Source organism: Scyliorhinus canicula, chromosome 26, assembly GCF_902713615.1.
Source record: "Scyliorhinus canicula chromosome 26, sScyCan1.1, whole genome shotgun sequence".
Classification (NCBI taxonomy): Eukaryota; Metazoa; Chordata; class Chondrichthyes; order Carcharhiniformes; family Scyliorhinidae; genus Scyliorhinus; species Scyliorhinus canicula.
Window position 1 is genome coordinate 9,153,178 of NC_052171.1, and position 13,608 is coordinate 9,166,785.

The 13,608-nt window shown below is 49.3% G+C and overlaps 1 protein-coding gene across 5 annotated transcripts in view; it reads right to left on the bottom strand.

The window, feature by feature from the left end:
- LOC119957434 (myoferlin-like) overlaps window positions 1-13,608 on the bottom strand; it is a 127,169-nt gene that overhangs the window by 90,665 nt on the left and 22,896 nt on the right. For 4 of the 5 annotated variants that reach the window (XM_038785502.1, XM_038785501.1, XM_038785503.1 and 1 more), the window contains exons 8-11: window positions 12,897-12,959; window positions 8,066-8,116; window positions 4,483-4,513; window positions 1,107-1,222 (exon numbers count right to left, since the gene is read on the bottom strand). In XM_038785502.1, coding sequence (XP_038641430.1) covers window positions 1,107-1,222; window positions 4,483-4,513; window positions 8,066-8,116; window positions 12,897-12,959 — 261 coding nt within the window. The remainder of the gene's footprint in view (window positions 1-1,106; window positions 1,223-4,482; window positions 4,514-8,065; window positions 8,117-12,896; window positions 12,960-13,608) is intronic. The other variant, XM_038785505.1, reaches the window with a different exon arrangement.

Consider the following 13,608-nt stretch of genomic DNA (forward strand, 5'->3'; position numbering starts at 1 on the left):
GATCCCGGCAGCCCACACAAAAAACAATCCTAGTCCAGCTTGCTGACGGAAGTTGGAGGAGTGGGGGCTGGGGTCGAGGGAGCAACCCATCCGCCTGCCCACTGGGTGACAATTGCAGCTCAGCGGGTAGCACTCTGGCCTCTGAGACAGAAAGTCACGGGTTCAAATCCCACGAGAGCCATCAATCTCGGTTAACGCACCATTTGCAGTACCAGGGGGGTTCGACGGTGTCAGAAGTGCCATTTATCGGATAAGGTATTATTGACAAGGGTCCCAACTGCCACCCTTCCAACATTACGACAGCGGCGGCAATTTGAGTGCTTTGGGGGTGCTGACATTGGGAAGAGGGGTGATATTAAGACAGGTTCATTACCTGCGCCCCACAAGTCAACTCTTTTTAAAAATATATTTATTTTCAACAAACAATTTAATTGAGATATTTTAGGCATATAGAAAAAGTGACATTGTACAGTACAAAAAAAAAGTCAAGACCCAAATTAAACATAGTGCAAATCACAGCTCTGTTCACGCAAGGACCTGCCTCAATATCCCCCTACTGTACTCTACTCTACCCTAGCCGCCCCCCCACCCCCCCCTTCCCTCCTACCCCGCTGACGCTTACTCCTCTGCGAAGAAGTCAATAAATGGCTGCCACCTTCGGGCGAACCCTAATAGCGAACCTCTCGAAGCCAACTTGACTTTCTCTAGGCCAAGAAAGCTCGCCATGTCCGATAGCCATACATCAGCCCTCGGGGGGCTTTGAGTCCCTCCATGCTATCGTCGCCGGGTTACCAGGGAAGCAAAGACCAGAACGTCGGCCTCTCTCTCTTCCTGGACTCCCGGGTCCTCCGAAACCCCAAAGATTGCCACCTCAGGGCTCATTACCACCCCAGTTTTCAATACCCGGGACATGACATCTGCGAATCCCTTGCCAATACCCCGGGTTTAGGGCACGACCAGAACGTGTGTACATGGTTAGCCGGCCCTCCGGCGCATCGAGCACACTTGTCCTCCAGCCCGAAGAATTTGCTCATCCGGGCTACCGACATGTCAACTCTTAAGGTACCAACTGTACCTGGGCTGAACTAAAGTTTGGTTGCGCTCACCGGTGTCTCATCCCCTGCTGCCAAGACAATGATGCTGACTTTCAGGTACCCCTTGGCCAGAGCATGCACATCATCTGGCTCGTACAAGAGCAGCCATTTCCGTAACACCGCATGATCTGTGGAAGAACATCGTCAGAGGGTTACAAAGCACAAGAGACAGGCCATTCAGCTCAACTGCTCTCTGCTGGCCCTTATACTCCACAAGAGCCTCCTCCCGCCCTACTTCATCGAACCCATCAGCCCATCTCTCTATTCTTTTCTCTCTCTTGTGTTTACCTATCTTCCTTAAGTGTATCAATGCTATTCTCCTCAAACACTCCCTTGTATAGCAAGTTCCACCTTCTAACAAAAAAGGGACGCTCTGTTTCCCACCTTGTACTCATTCGGATAGATGCAAGAACATCAAATTTTAAAAGGAGCAGCAATTTACACTGCAAGTCAAAAAGGGTGCTGATTGGTCGGTAGCTCGACTCTGATTGGTTGAGGCATTGCCATGAGAATGGACCAGGGAACTCTTGTCCCCTAGGCTTTCGTTTAATTCAAAAAAATAGGTGCAATTCCTGGACATGTTCCTTTTGTCTGCAGACATGTGTGAATATACATAGCTGCTAACAGGCATACGGGGAGGCAGTGGCATAGTGGTATTGTCACTGGACTAGTAATCCAGAGACTCCGGGTAATGCTCTGGCGACCTGGGTTCGAATCCCACCAGGACAGATGGTGAAATTTTAATTCAATAAAAATCTGGAATGAAAAGTCTAATGATGATCATGAAACCATTGTCGATAAAAACCCATCTGGTTCACCAATGTCTTTTAGGGAAGCAAATCTTAACAAACAAAATGAAATCACTCTCTGTTTCTAAATTTCCAATTGACCCTCTGCCTCAGAAGAATTTTGGAAGAAAGTTTCAGATTTCCCCGACACTTTCTGTGCGTAAGTGCTTCCCGACATCTCCCCTGATCGGCCTGGTCTAACTTTAAGGTAAGAGCCCCTTGTTCATCACTCATCGACCAGAGGAAAGAGCTTTTCTCTGTCTCATAGAAACATATATAGAAAAGCAGGAGGAGGCCATTCGGCCCTTTGAGCCTGCCCGCCATTCATTATGATCACGGCTGATCATCAAGTTCAATACCCTGATCCTGCCTTCCCCCAAATCCTTTGATCCCTTTCGCCCCAAGAGCTCTATCTAATTCCTTCGTGAAATTACACAACGTTTTTGCCTCAACTACTTTCTGTGGGAGTGAATTCCACAGATTCACCACTCGCTGGGTGAAGACATTTCTCCTCACCTCAGTCCTAAAAGGTTTACCCCTTATCCTCAAACTCTGACCCCTCGTTCTGGACTCCCCCACCATCGGGAACATTCTTTCTGAATCTACCCTGTCTAATCCTGTTAGAATTTTATAAGTTTCTATGAAATCCCCTCTCACTCTTCTAAACTCCAATGAATATAATCCTCACCGACTTAGTCTCTCCTCATATGACAGTACCGCCATCCCAGGAATCAGCCTGGTAAACGTTTTTTGCACCCCCTTCACCCCTTCACAACAAGAACATCCTTCCACAGATAAGGACACCAAAAGTGCACACAGTACTCCAGGTGTGGCCTCACCAGCACCCTATAAAATTGTACTATTACATCCCTATTCCTCTCGAGCGGCATATTGGTTAGCACTGCAACCCCACAGTGCCAGGAACCAGAGTTCAATTCTGGCCTTGACTGTGTGGAGTCTGCATATTCTCCCCGTGTCTGCGTGGGTTTCCTCCGGGTGCTCCGGTTTCCTCCCACAGTCCAAAGATGTACAGGTTAGCTGGATTTGCAAGGCTTAATTGCCCCTTAGTGCCCAGGGATGGGCAGGTTAGGTGAAGTTACAGGAATAGGTCGAGAGAATAGGCCTAGGTAGGGAGCTCTTTCAGAGGGTCAGTGCAGACTCCGTGGGCCGAATGGCCTCATTCTGCACTGTCGCAGTTCTATGGTTCTATACTCAAATCCTCTCGCTATGAAAACCAACATAGCATTTGCCTTCTTTACTGCCTTCTGTACCAACTTTTAGCGCCTGGTGCACGAGGACACCAAGGTCTCGCTAAGTTTCCACCTCTCTCAATTTACACCCATTCAAATAATAATCTGCCTTCCTATTTTTGATACCGAAGCAGATAACTTCACATTTATCCATATTGTACTGCATCTGCCATGCATGTGCCCACTCACTCAGCCTGTCCAAATCGTGCTGACGGATCTCTGCATCCTCCTCACAGCTCACCCTCCCACCCAGCTTTGTATCATCTGCAAATCTGGAGATTGTACATTTAGTTCCCTCGTCCAAATCATTAATATACAATGTGAACAGTTAGGGTCCCAGCACAGGTCCCTGCGGTACCACATTTATTTAAACTCTTTGCTTCCTGCCTGCTACCCGGCTTTCTATCCATCTCGAGACACTACCCACAATTCCATGCACTTTAACTCAACTGTTTTAAGCAGCTTATACACCAACATCAGAACATGACAACTTGCAGATAGCTCCGCCATTCAATAAGACCATAGCTGATACAATTGGGGCTTTAATTCCACTTTCCTGTCTGCCTCGTGAGTCCCTTGCAGATCAAAAATCCGTTGAACTCCACCTTGAATATATTCAACGGCCCAGCTTCGGGGTAGCATAGTGGTTAGCACGGTTGCTTCACAGCTCTAGGGTACCAGGTTCGATTCCCGGACTCGGGTGACTGTGCGGAGTTTGCACGTTCTCCCCGTGTCTGCTTGGGTTTCCTCCCACAGTCCAAAGATGTGGTTAGGTGGATTGGCCATGCTAAATTGCCCCTTAGTGTCCAAAATGGTGGGGTTACTGGGATAAAGGGGGATGGGGTGCAGGCGTTGGGCTTAAGTAGGGTGCTCTTTCCAGGGGCCGATGCAGACGTGATGGGCTGAATGGCCTCCTTCTGCACTGTAAATTCTATGGCTCTATGGTTCCCCAATTCTATTGGGTAGAATATTCAAAAGATTCACCACTCTCAGGGTGGGAAAATTCTTCCTCTTCTCCGTCTTCAATCCCTTATTTTTAAACTGTGCCCTCGAGTTTTAAACTCCCCCATGGAGGGGGAACGGCCTCTAAGCATCTGCCCTGTCAAGTCCCCCTGAGAAAGTGATATCTTTCAATAAGGTCGCCTCTCAGTCTTCGAAACTCCAATGGGAACAGTCCCAACCTGCTCAACCTCTTCAAATTGAATTCCGAGCGTCTTTCCCACTCAAGGACAAACAAACCTGGTCAACCCAACCTGTCCTTTCAAGTTAGCCCTTTTCGTCCCGGGTTGGCCCCTCTCTGGCACCTTGCAAGGTGTTAACGTTGCGCACAATGATGGTAACATGGCTTACCTGGAAGATCATAGACAGAGCCGATGTCCAGCTGTAAGAGAAGATTGCAAAGTTCATAACACTGCTAAATGATGGCCTATGGGTTTGCTAAATTCCTGCAGAGATGCACTAGATGGGCATCGCACCGTAAAAAATCCCGCGACATTACTCAGCTCGTTCTCTGTGGCCTGGCCAACAATCCTCCCTCAAAACACCAACAACCTGCAAACCGGAACTGTACTCAGGTTTACTTGAAGCAAAAATCTTTGCCATCCATCATTGTGTGAAACTCTTTCTGGTGTGCTGAAGTGATAATGGGCTATATATAAACGCAGATATCATCTGGGTAGTCACACATTCTTGCCCAGGTACGGAGAGACACAAGTACAAATTTAAGGCTCCTGTGCAGCGGATGTAACAGTCAGCTCAAAGGGCTGGGTCACGGCACCTTAGAGAGGCATAGGCTATGGGGTGGAAGTAGTTTAGACGTCAGGAGGTGGATCACTCCTTCGTGATTGGCGGACTTGTGGAGCAGGTCTGTGCGATGAACACTGACTCAGAACTGGGACACCTTGTGAGGAGGTGGTGGGGTATGTTACAGTTCACACTGAGGGTCCGAGTGGACTTTTACAAGCAGGTTGCCTGGAGTTCCAGATACTGATGGGGGAGATTGCATAGCCTACCAGGAACCTCTCCTGCTCTTGCCGCCTGCCACTGGTGTGCTTTGGAAGAGTTGCAGTTTGATAAGTAACCTGTTGGTCGTGTGACGAACGCACCTTCCTTGGACACCAAGCCCTGTGGTGGGACTTGAACTCATAGGCAGGCATGCTACCCCCTACACCACAAGTCTGGATTGTCTCTTCCCGTGTGATATCGTCCTAGACGATATGTTGGGTGGGGCAGCACGGTGGCGCAGTGGGTTAGCCCTACTACCTCACGGCGCCGAGGTTCCAGGTTCAATGCCGGCTCTGGGTCACTGTCCGTGTGAAGTTTGCACGTTCTCCCCGTGTCTGCGTGGGTTTCGCCCCCACAGCCTAAAGATGTGCAGGGGTAGGTGGATTGGCCACGCTAAATTGCCCCTTAATTAGAAAAAAATGAATTGGATACTCTAATTTTGGGCAGCACGGTAGCATGGTGGTTAGCATCAATGCTTCACAGCGCCAGTGTCCTGGGTTCGATTCCAGCTTGGGTCACTGTCTGTGCGGAGTCTGCACGTCCTCCCCGTGTGTGCGTGGGTTTCCTCCGGGTGCTCCGGTTTCCTCCCACAGTCCAAAGATGTGCGGGTTAGGTGGATTGGCCATGCTAGATTGCCCATAGTGTCCTAAAAAGTAAGGTTAAGGGGGGGTTGTTGGGTTACGGGTATAGGGTGGATACGTGGGTTTGAGTGGGGTGATCATTGCTCGGCACAACATCGAGGGCCGAAGGGCCTGTTCTGTGCTGTACTGTTCTATGTTCTATGTAGACATCTGAATGCACCCTACTGAAATCTTTCCCTGCGTTCTCCATGCTTTGCAGTCATCATCTGAGATCCTCAATTTGCTTGATCGGCACTGTACACATGATGGGGACGGGACCGCGACGTGCTCCAGGAACACCTCAATTTGGAAACAGGCGAAAGTTTGGCGTGTGCTCCGTTAGGCGCGGGGAAAGAGGGACAACAAAGAACTTCATACACCAGCCGCTCTCAATCTGCAGTTTGTTTTCCTCACGTAGTCCACCTGAGCTCAGCTCCCCTTTAAACTGAGGAAGCGCAGCAGAACGTGCAGCCTCTCCGGCAGCTTCCTTGGGATCGAGGATGGTCCGGTTTGATGGGTTCCGAGATAGCTGACGCGGTGCCAAGCCCACGTGTCAGTGGGAACGTTTGTCTTCAGGGGACGCTTGGAGGATATCCTGAAAGAATTTGCTCCCGGGAGTCTCCATCCATGACCCAGTTCCGGGAGGGAGAGCAGTTTGGGGGTTGGGAATAGGAGGGACATGTCCCGTCTGGGAGGAGCTGGTTTCGAGCGATTGGCAGTTCTGCCGGGCAAGTTTCTTGATGGGCAGCCAGGTTGGGCAGTGGTTAGCGCTGCTGCCTCACGGCGCCGAGCTCCCGGGTTCCATCCTGGCCCCAGGTCACTGTCCGTGTGGAGTTTGCTCATTCGCCCCCATTGTCTCCCCACAACCCAAAGATGTGCAGCGTAGGTAGATTGGCCGCGCTAAATTGCCTCTTAATTGGAATGAAAAAGAATTGGGCACTTAAAATGTAATTGTTTTAAGTTTCTTGCTACTGGATTTGGATGATCTTGCAACGGCACTGCTGCTGGGGCTTCTCTAGTGTTTTAAGGTGCCTGCTGTAGGTTATTAAAGTCTCCAAAGTACCTCGGAGCCACCTTAGCCTCGGGTTTGAGATCCTGGCCCTCAAATAATCCTTTCCTTCAGTCACGTCACGTCGGAGGCGATGACGATGAACTTCTCCGGTATGGTCGGCAGCTGAGCTACTGGGCGAATTCAGTCACTCTGATGCAGATTCAACTGGCGCGGAAAACAAGTCAGAGAAAACATCTGGAGACACAAACAGGGGAGCTGAGCGGTAACGCCGCAAATACTGAGAGAAAGGATCAACATCTCCTGTAAAGAGAGGAGCAATCCGGGGGCCACTCTGATTGCGAGCGGGCACACTTCAGAAGCACTTCATTAGTCGTAAGAAGCTTATGAATGTCTGGAAAAGGGCTATAGAAATGCATGTCCTTCCTTGTTGTTGTACTGTCTTTCCAACTGCAGACACTGTTGGTGTTTGCACCATTTTCTGCGTTCATCTGGAACGATACGCCGCGGCCATTTTCAGATGAGCTGAAACATTAACTCTGCTTCTCTCTCCACAGGTGCTGCCCCACCTGCTGAGTGTATCCAGCAATAAATGCTGGCCTGGTGGGTTACAGCCACGTTCCACGAGCGAATTTCACAGCTAAGCATTTTCGTTTCTATTTCCGATTTCCAGCATCCACGGCAACTTCCTTTCGCTGTTCTCACCGTCTGACAATCCCTGCTAGCACCGAGGGATTGACAGCATGGTATGCAGGCCATTCGGCCCATCATTTCTGTACCTGCTCACGACGCGAAAGAATTGCCCATTTTGTCTCACTCGCCTGCCCTTTCCCCATATTCCTTTTAAAGGTTAGTTTTTATTGCATTGCAGACAGCCTCACTGTACACATTAATACCGTGGGCAGCACGGTAGCATATTGGTTAGCACAGTTGCTTCACTGCTCCGGGGTCCCAGGATCGATTCCCGGCTTGGGTCACTGTCTGTGCGGAGTCTGCACGTTCTCCCCGTGTCTGTGCGAGTTTCCTCCGGGTGCTCCGGTTTCCTCCCACAGTCCAAAATTGCCCTCAGTGTGCAAAAACAGGTTCGGTGGGTTGCGGGGATATAGGGGATAGGGTGGAGGCGTGGGGCTTGGGAGGGGTGCTCTTTCCGGGGGCCGGTGTGGACTCGATGGGCTGGATGGCCTCCTTCTGCACTGTAAATTCTATGATCTATGGGCAATCCAAAAGCAAAAGCGTTTGGTTGACAATATCTACTGCATCCAAAACCTGTGCAGCCTTAAATCGACATGAAAAGACTCACCTTGAAGACGCCAATCATGGAATTGACTCGAAGCGAGCGTGAATTCAACACCTTGAGGAAACAGGGAACAATATGTGAGGACAAAAGGCAATGATCACTCTCCAAGCTCAAGAGCTGGTGGTACTCAGCTCTGTGCCTGATGCACAACAGAAAGCAGAACTATTTAATCTGACCATGTAATCACCGAAAAGGACCACTCGGACCCACCCGGCAATTGCCCGTTAGACGTCACCCAGGGATTACGGGCCAATTGTGCCGGGGGCAGGTTATAATTTGACCACGGCGTGCACACATAATGCAGTCACCATTTCAAGGTCGCAAGTTACCTGCCAATTTCTACAAATGTCTTTAGAATTTTACACGGTGGTGAAATGGGAAGCGGAGTTGGGTGGGGAGATAAATTGGGGAGTATGGAGTGAGGCACTGCGTAGGGTAAACGGGACCTCCTCCTGTGCAAGGATGACCCTGATACAGTTTAAGGTGGTGCACAGGGTGCATATGACTCGGGCGAGAATGAGTGGGTTCTTTCAGGGGGTAGCAGATGAGTGTGAGAGGTGTGGGCGGGGGCCAGCGAATCACGCGCACATGTTTTGGGGTTATGAAAAATTGGGAAGATTCTGGGCGGGAGTGTTCGCTGTCTTAGCCAGGATAGTGGAGGAGGGGGTGGACCCGGACCCTTTGGTGGCGATATTTGGGGTTTCAGAGAAGCCGGAGCTCATGGAGAGGAGGAAGGCCGATGTCGTGGCCTTCGCCTCTCTGATTGCACGGCGGCGGATTTTACTAGAGTGGCGGTGGGCATCACCACGGGGGGTAGCAGCATGGTTGGGTGGCCTGTTCGACCCTGCGGTTAGAGAAGATAAAGTATGAGTTAAGGGGTTCTTCGGGGGGATTTGAGGAAAGGTGGGGGAAGTTTGTGACCGTTTTTGAGGAACTCTTTGTCACGGGGGGAGGGGGGGGGTTTGAAAAATGGGGAAAATCTGTACAGACTGTATAGTTCATTATTGGGCAGGATGAGCCGGCTCTTTGAGGGGGTAGAATATGTGTGTGACCGTTGCGGTGGGGGGGCCCGCAAACCACATTCATATGTTTTGGTCCTGTCCAAAGCTGGAGGAATACTGGAAGGAGGTTTTTAGGGCAATCTCTAAAGTGGTGCACGTGAAACTGGACCCGGGCCCTCGGGTGGCCATATTCGGGGTGTCAGACCGGGGTTAGAAACGGGGCGCGGAGGCAGATGTTGTAGCCTTCGCCTCGTTGATCGCCCGAAGGCGGATCCTGTTAGGGTGGAGATTAACCTCTCCACCCTGTGCCCTGGCGTGGCGGGGGGACCTGCTGGAATTCATGACGCTTGAAAAGGTCAAATTTGAACTGAGGGGAAGGATGGAGGGGATCTACAATTCATGGGTGTTATTCATTATGCACTTTCGAGAATTGGATCACATCAAACATTAGGGGGGTTGGGGGCTGGGAGGGTTGGGGGGGGTGGGGTGCGGTGTGTGTTGATGGTGACTATGGGTGATTCCTGATTCCTTTTTGTCATTTGTTTGTGTGAGCATGCGGGCTAATGTCTGGGGTTTGGTGGGAGGATGGGATCGTTGTTATTGATATGGGGATTGGCATTACATTCGTTACTGATTATTGTTTATTGTTGGGTGTAAATCTGGGCGAAAATGTGAAAAAGAAGAAGAATAAAAAATATTTTTAATCAAAATAGTTGATTATTGGGAAGTATGTTTCCCGGAGTGTTTATTCGCTGTAACCTGTTTTGATACATGTTTGTAATAAAATACATTTTAAAAAAAATTTTATACTGTGGTTACCTAGCAGAAGGCGCATGTTCTATGGTTTTATGGAACCTCGGAGGCAGGGTTGGTCGGAGGAAAAGAGCTTTTCTGCAGCACGGACCAGCTGGGAGATGAAACAGTGCCAGTACTGGCAGGAAGGTGCAATTACAGTGTGACACGTTTACATAGATAATTCCCATTCTAAATACAGACAGGAATCTATAGATAACCAGGGGATCAGGCATTTTTTTTTTCCCTTCTTGATTTCTACGTACAACAAGTGAGTTACAGTTCATCCAGACATTACAATGCAAGATTATGGCACCCTCTCCCGACTAGACGAGTGAGAAACCCTAACAGCAGAGACCGTTCCTTCTGAGACAATCTAGTCCACTCCTCCACCATACCCAGTACCTCTCCCATCACCCATGGCATCTTCCCATGCAATCGCAGAAGGTGTAACACCTGCCCCTTTACCTCTTCCATGCTTAACATCCCAGGCCCCAAACACTCATTCCAGGTTAAGCAGCATTTCACTTGTATCTCTTCCAATTTGATCTGTTGCATTCGGTGCTCCCAATGTGGCCTCCTCTATATCGGAGAGACCAAACGCAGACTGGGTGATCGCTTTGCTGAGCATCTTCGGTCTGTGCGCATTCAGGATCCTGACCTTCCTGTTGCTTGCCATTTTAGCAAAAGACCCTGCTGCCATGCCCACATGTCTGTTCTTGGCCTGCTGCAATGTTCCAGTGAAGCTCAACGCAAACTGGAGGAACAACATCTCATCTTCCGGCACGCCACAGCCTTCCGGTCTCAACATCGAATTCAACAACTTCAGATGATCAGCCCCACCTCGACCCATTTGTTTTCATCCCATTTCATTTTAACTGTCTTTTACCATTTCTTTCTTTCTTAATATATAATTAATTTCCCCCTCCCCAATCTTACCCACCTTTCCTTACCATTTCTCCTCTTTGCTTCCCCCTTCCCCTCCCCCCACATCTACAGTTCATCCTCTGATGTTAGTTTCCCTGCTGTTTGACCGTTCACATCTTTTGTTCTCTCTGGGGATTGCCATTAGCACTCTTTCCCCTTGGTTTCTGTGGCCATTAGCACCCGGTTTCCCTGGGTTTCTGTGGCTATGACTCATCTTTCATTCTCACTCCACAGTATAAATATTTTGCACTTTCTCTGACTGTTAGCTTTGACAAAGAATCATCGGACTCAAAACGTTAGCTCTTTTCTTTCCCTACAGATGTTGCCAGGCCTGCTGAGATTTTCCAGCATTTTCTCTTTCGTTTCAGATATAGCATCCGCGGAAATTTGCTTTCAACCCCAACATCACATCCCTGGATTCATTCAGACCATCATTCTCTGAGGAAGATCTATCCAATTATCTTTTTAAAGAATTCAACCAATTCTCTTCTGAAAATTACTTCCAACTGTGCAGAGAATTCTACGGTTGTGTCCTCTTTCTGCGGATTCCCAAACCGGAGGAAATAAGCTACCAAACCCCGTTATCGTTTTGGACAAGTGGGGTAGACCACACCAGCCGCATACGGGTTTGTCAGCCCAGAGCGGACTCTTTCGCTGCGAGGCCAGACAGCAATTTGGCAGGTTTGTCGGCCTTGAATAGAACCACAGCGGAACCCAGTCCTTCACGCGAAGCTCAATGGGGTACATGTTCGATTCCCGGCTTGGGTCACTGTCTGTGCGGAGTCTGCACGTTCTCCCCCGTGTCTGCGTGGGTTCCCTCCGGGTGCTCCGGTTTCCTCCCACAAGTCCCGAAAGACGTGCAGGTTAGGTGGATTGGACATTCTGAACTCTCCCTCTGTGTACCTGAACAGGCGCCGGAGTGTGGTGACTAGGGGCTTTTCACAATAACTTCATTGCAGTGTTAATGTAAACCTACTTGTGACACTAATAAAGATTATTATAAATATTATTAGATCCTGACTTTGTGGGACAGTTTTACAACTCTTCTGACACAACGTACATCTGTCTACCAGCAGGCTTCAACAGTTCGTGGTCATAGGGACACGGAAGGAAACCATTCAGCCCATCAATTCCATGCCGGCTCTCTGCAGATCAATCCAGTCAGTCCCATTCCCGCCGCATCCCGTATCCCTGCCAGTTTATTCCCCTCGAGTGCCCAGCCAAATTCCTTTTGAAATCATTCATCGTCTCTGCTTCTATCGCTCATGTGGGCAGCGGGTTCCAGCTCATTATCACTTGCTGCGGAAAAATGTTATTCTTCACAGAGGGTGGGTTTAGCACAGTGGGCTAAACAGCTGGCTTGTCATGCAGAACAAGGCCAGCAGCGCAGGTTCAATTCCCGTACCGACCTCCCCGAACAGGCGCCGGAATGTGGCGACTAGGGGCTTTTCACAGTAACTTCATTGAAGCCCACTTGTGACAATAAGCGATTATTATTATCCCTCACCCAAAACCAAAAATCTGCATTCCCCACCCACCGGCCGAGTCCTTGTACCACCAACTAAGGGGAACAAGCTTCGATTTGTCGAACTTAACTAAACCTGTCACCGTCTTGTCCACTCGATCAAATCTCCCCTCGACCTCCCTCACTCCGAAGAGAACAACCCCGCCTTCTCCAACCTCACCTTGGAGCTAAAATCCCCCTCATTCCCGGAACCGCTCTGGTAAATCTCCCTCCCCACCCTCTCGAGGACCAAAAGCAGGAAACGGGTTGGATTTTGGTTCCCCCTCACTAGCCCAGGGTTTTGGTGGAGGTCAACCGACTGCAGTCCCAGTGGAGATCAGCTCGCACGACAGGATTTGAACAGAGTCTCGCCGAGTGTCGTTCCACTCCCTGGGGATGAGTGAGGAGAAAGCACGGCCCAGATACCCTTCAATGCTGCATTGAGAGCAGAGTTACAATGACAAGCCATCAGGGGAGATGTACTGACACAGTTTCAGAGTGGGACGAGGCATAAGCACCGGAGCGGCCCAAAAGGCCCGATTCTGAGCTGCAAGTCCAACAATTCTTTCAACCATAACTCAAGAGCAGTTTAAACACTGTGTTAACCTACCTGCAGGTGTATAAGCGTGTTGAAGACCTCATTTGGGAGTTTATGAAAATTCTGGAAGAAAATCTGACGTAGGGAAAAGCAATATCAGTTGCTTAGTCATTCGGAACGTGAACATCGCTAAAAAGTGACACACACTGCCAAAGTTTTTTGTCCTGTGCTCATCAGGACAAACACACATTTCAAACAAATCACAACAACTTAAACTACAAGAGAAAAGGGTGCTGGTTGGTTGGCAAGCCAACTTTGATTGGCCGAGGCGGCTTACAAGCTTGCTGGTAAGGTCAACGTCATAGAGCGTGGATCTGTAGGAATCCTAACGTGTATATTGACTCGTGAAGGTAGACTTGTGGGTGGAAGACAATATTTAGTGATTGGAATCACGTGCTGAACAATCCTGAGTGCTCCAATGGCTGCACTAACAACCAATGTACCATAATCAATCGTAACGCTCGCTAGAAGTGACATACATTCATACACAATTCTCTGCAAACAAAAGGAATATGTCCAAACCCAGTGGCCATTTCAAGTACCCGTGAGCTGGAGAGCCCATAGTTCCCCGTTGCTGCCTCTGAGAATTACAAGCGATAAAGGGCATCTTAATCCAAAGAAACGAAAACAGTTTAAGAAGTCTACAAGCGGATCTCACAAGAGAAATCCAGTTCTGGTTTTCAAGTTAGCCACAGCCGAATCAGGGGAATTTATTTATTTATTT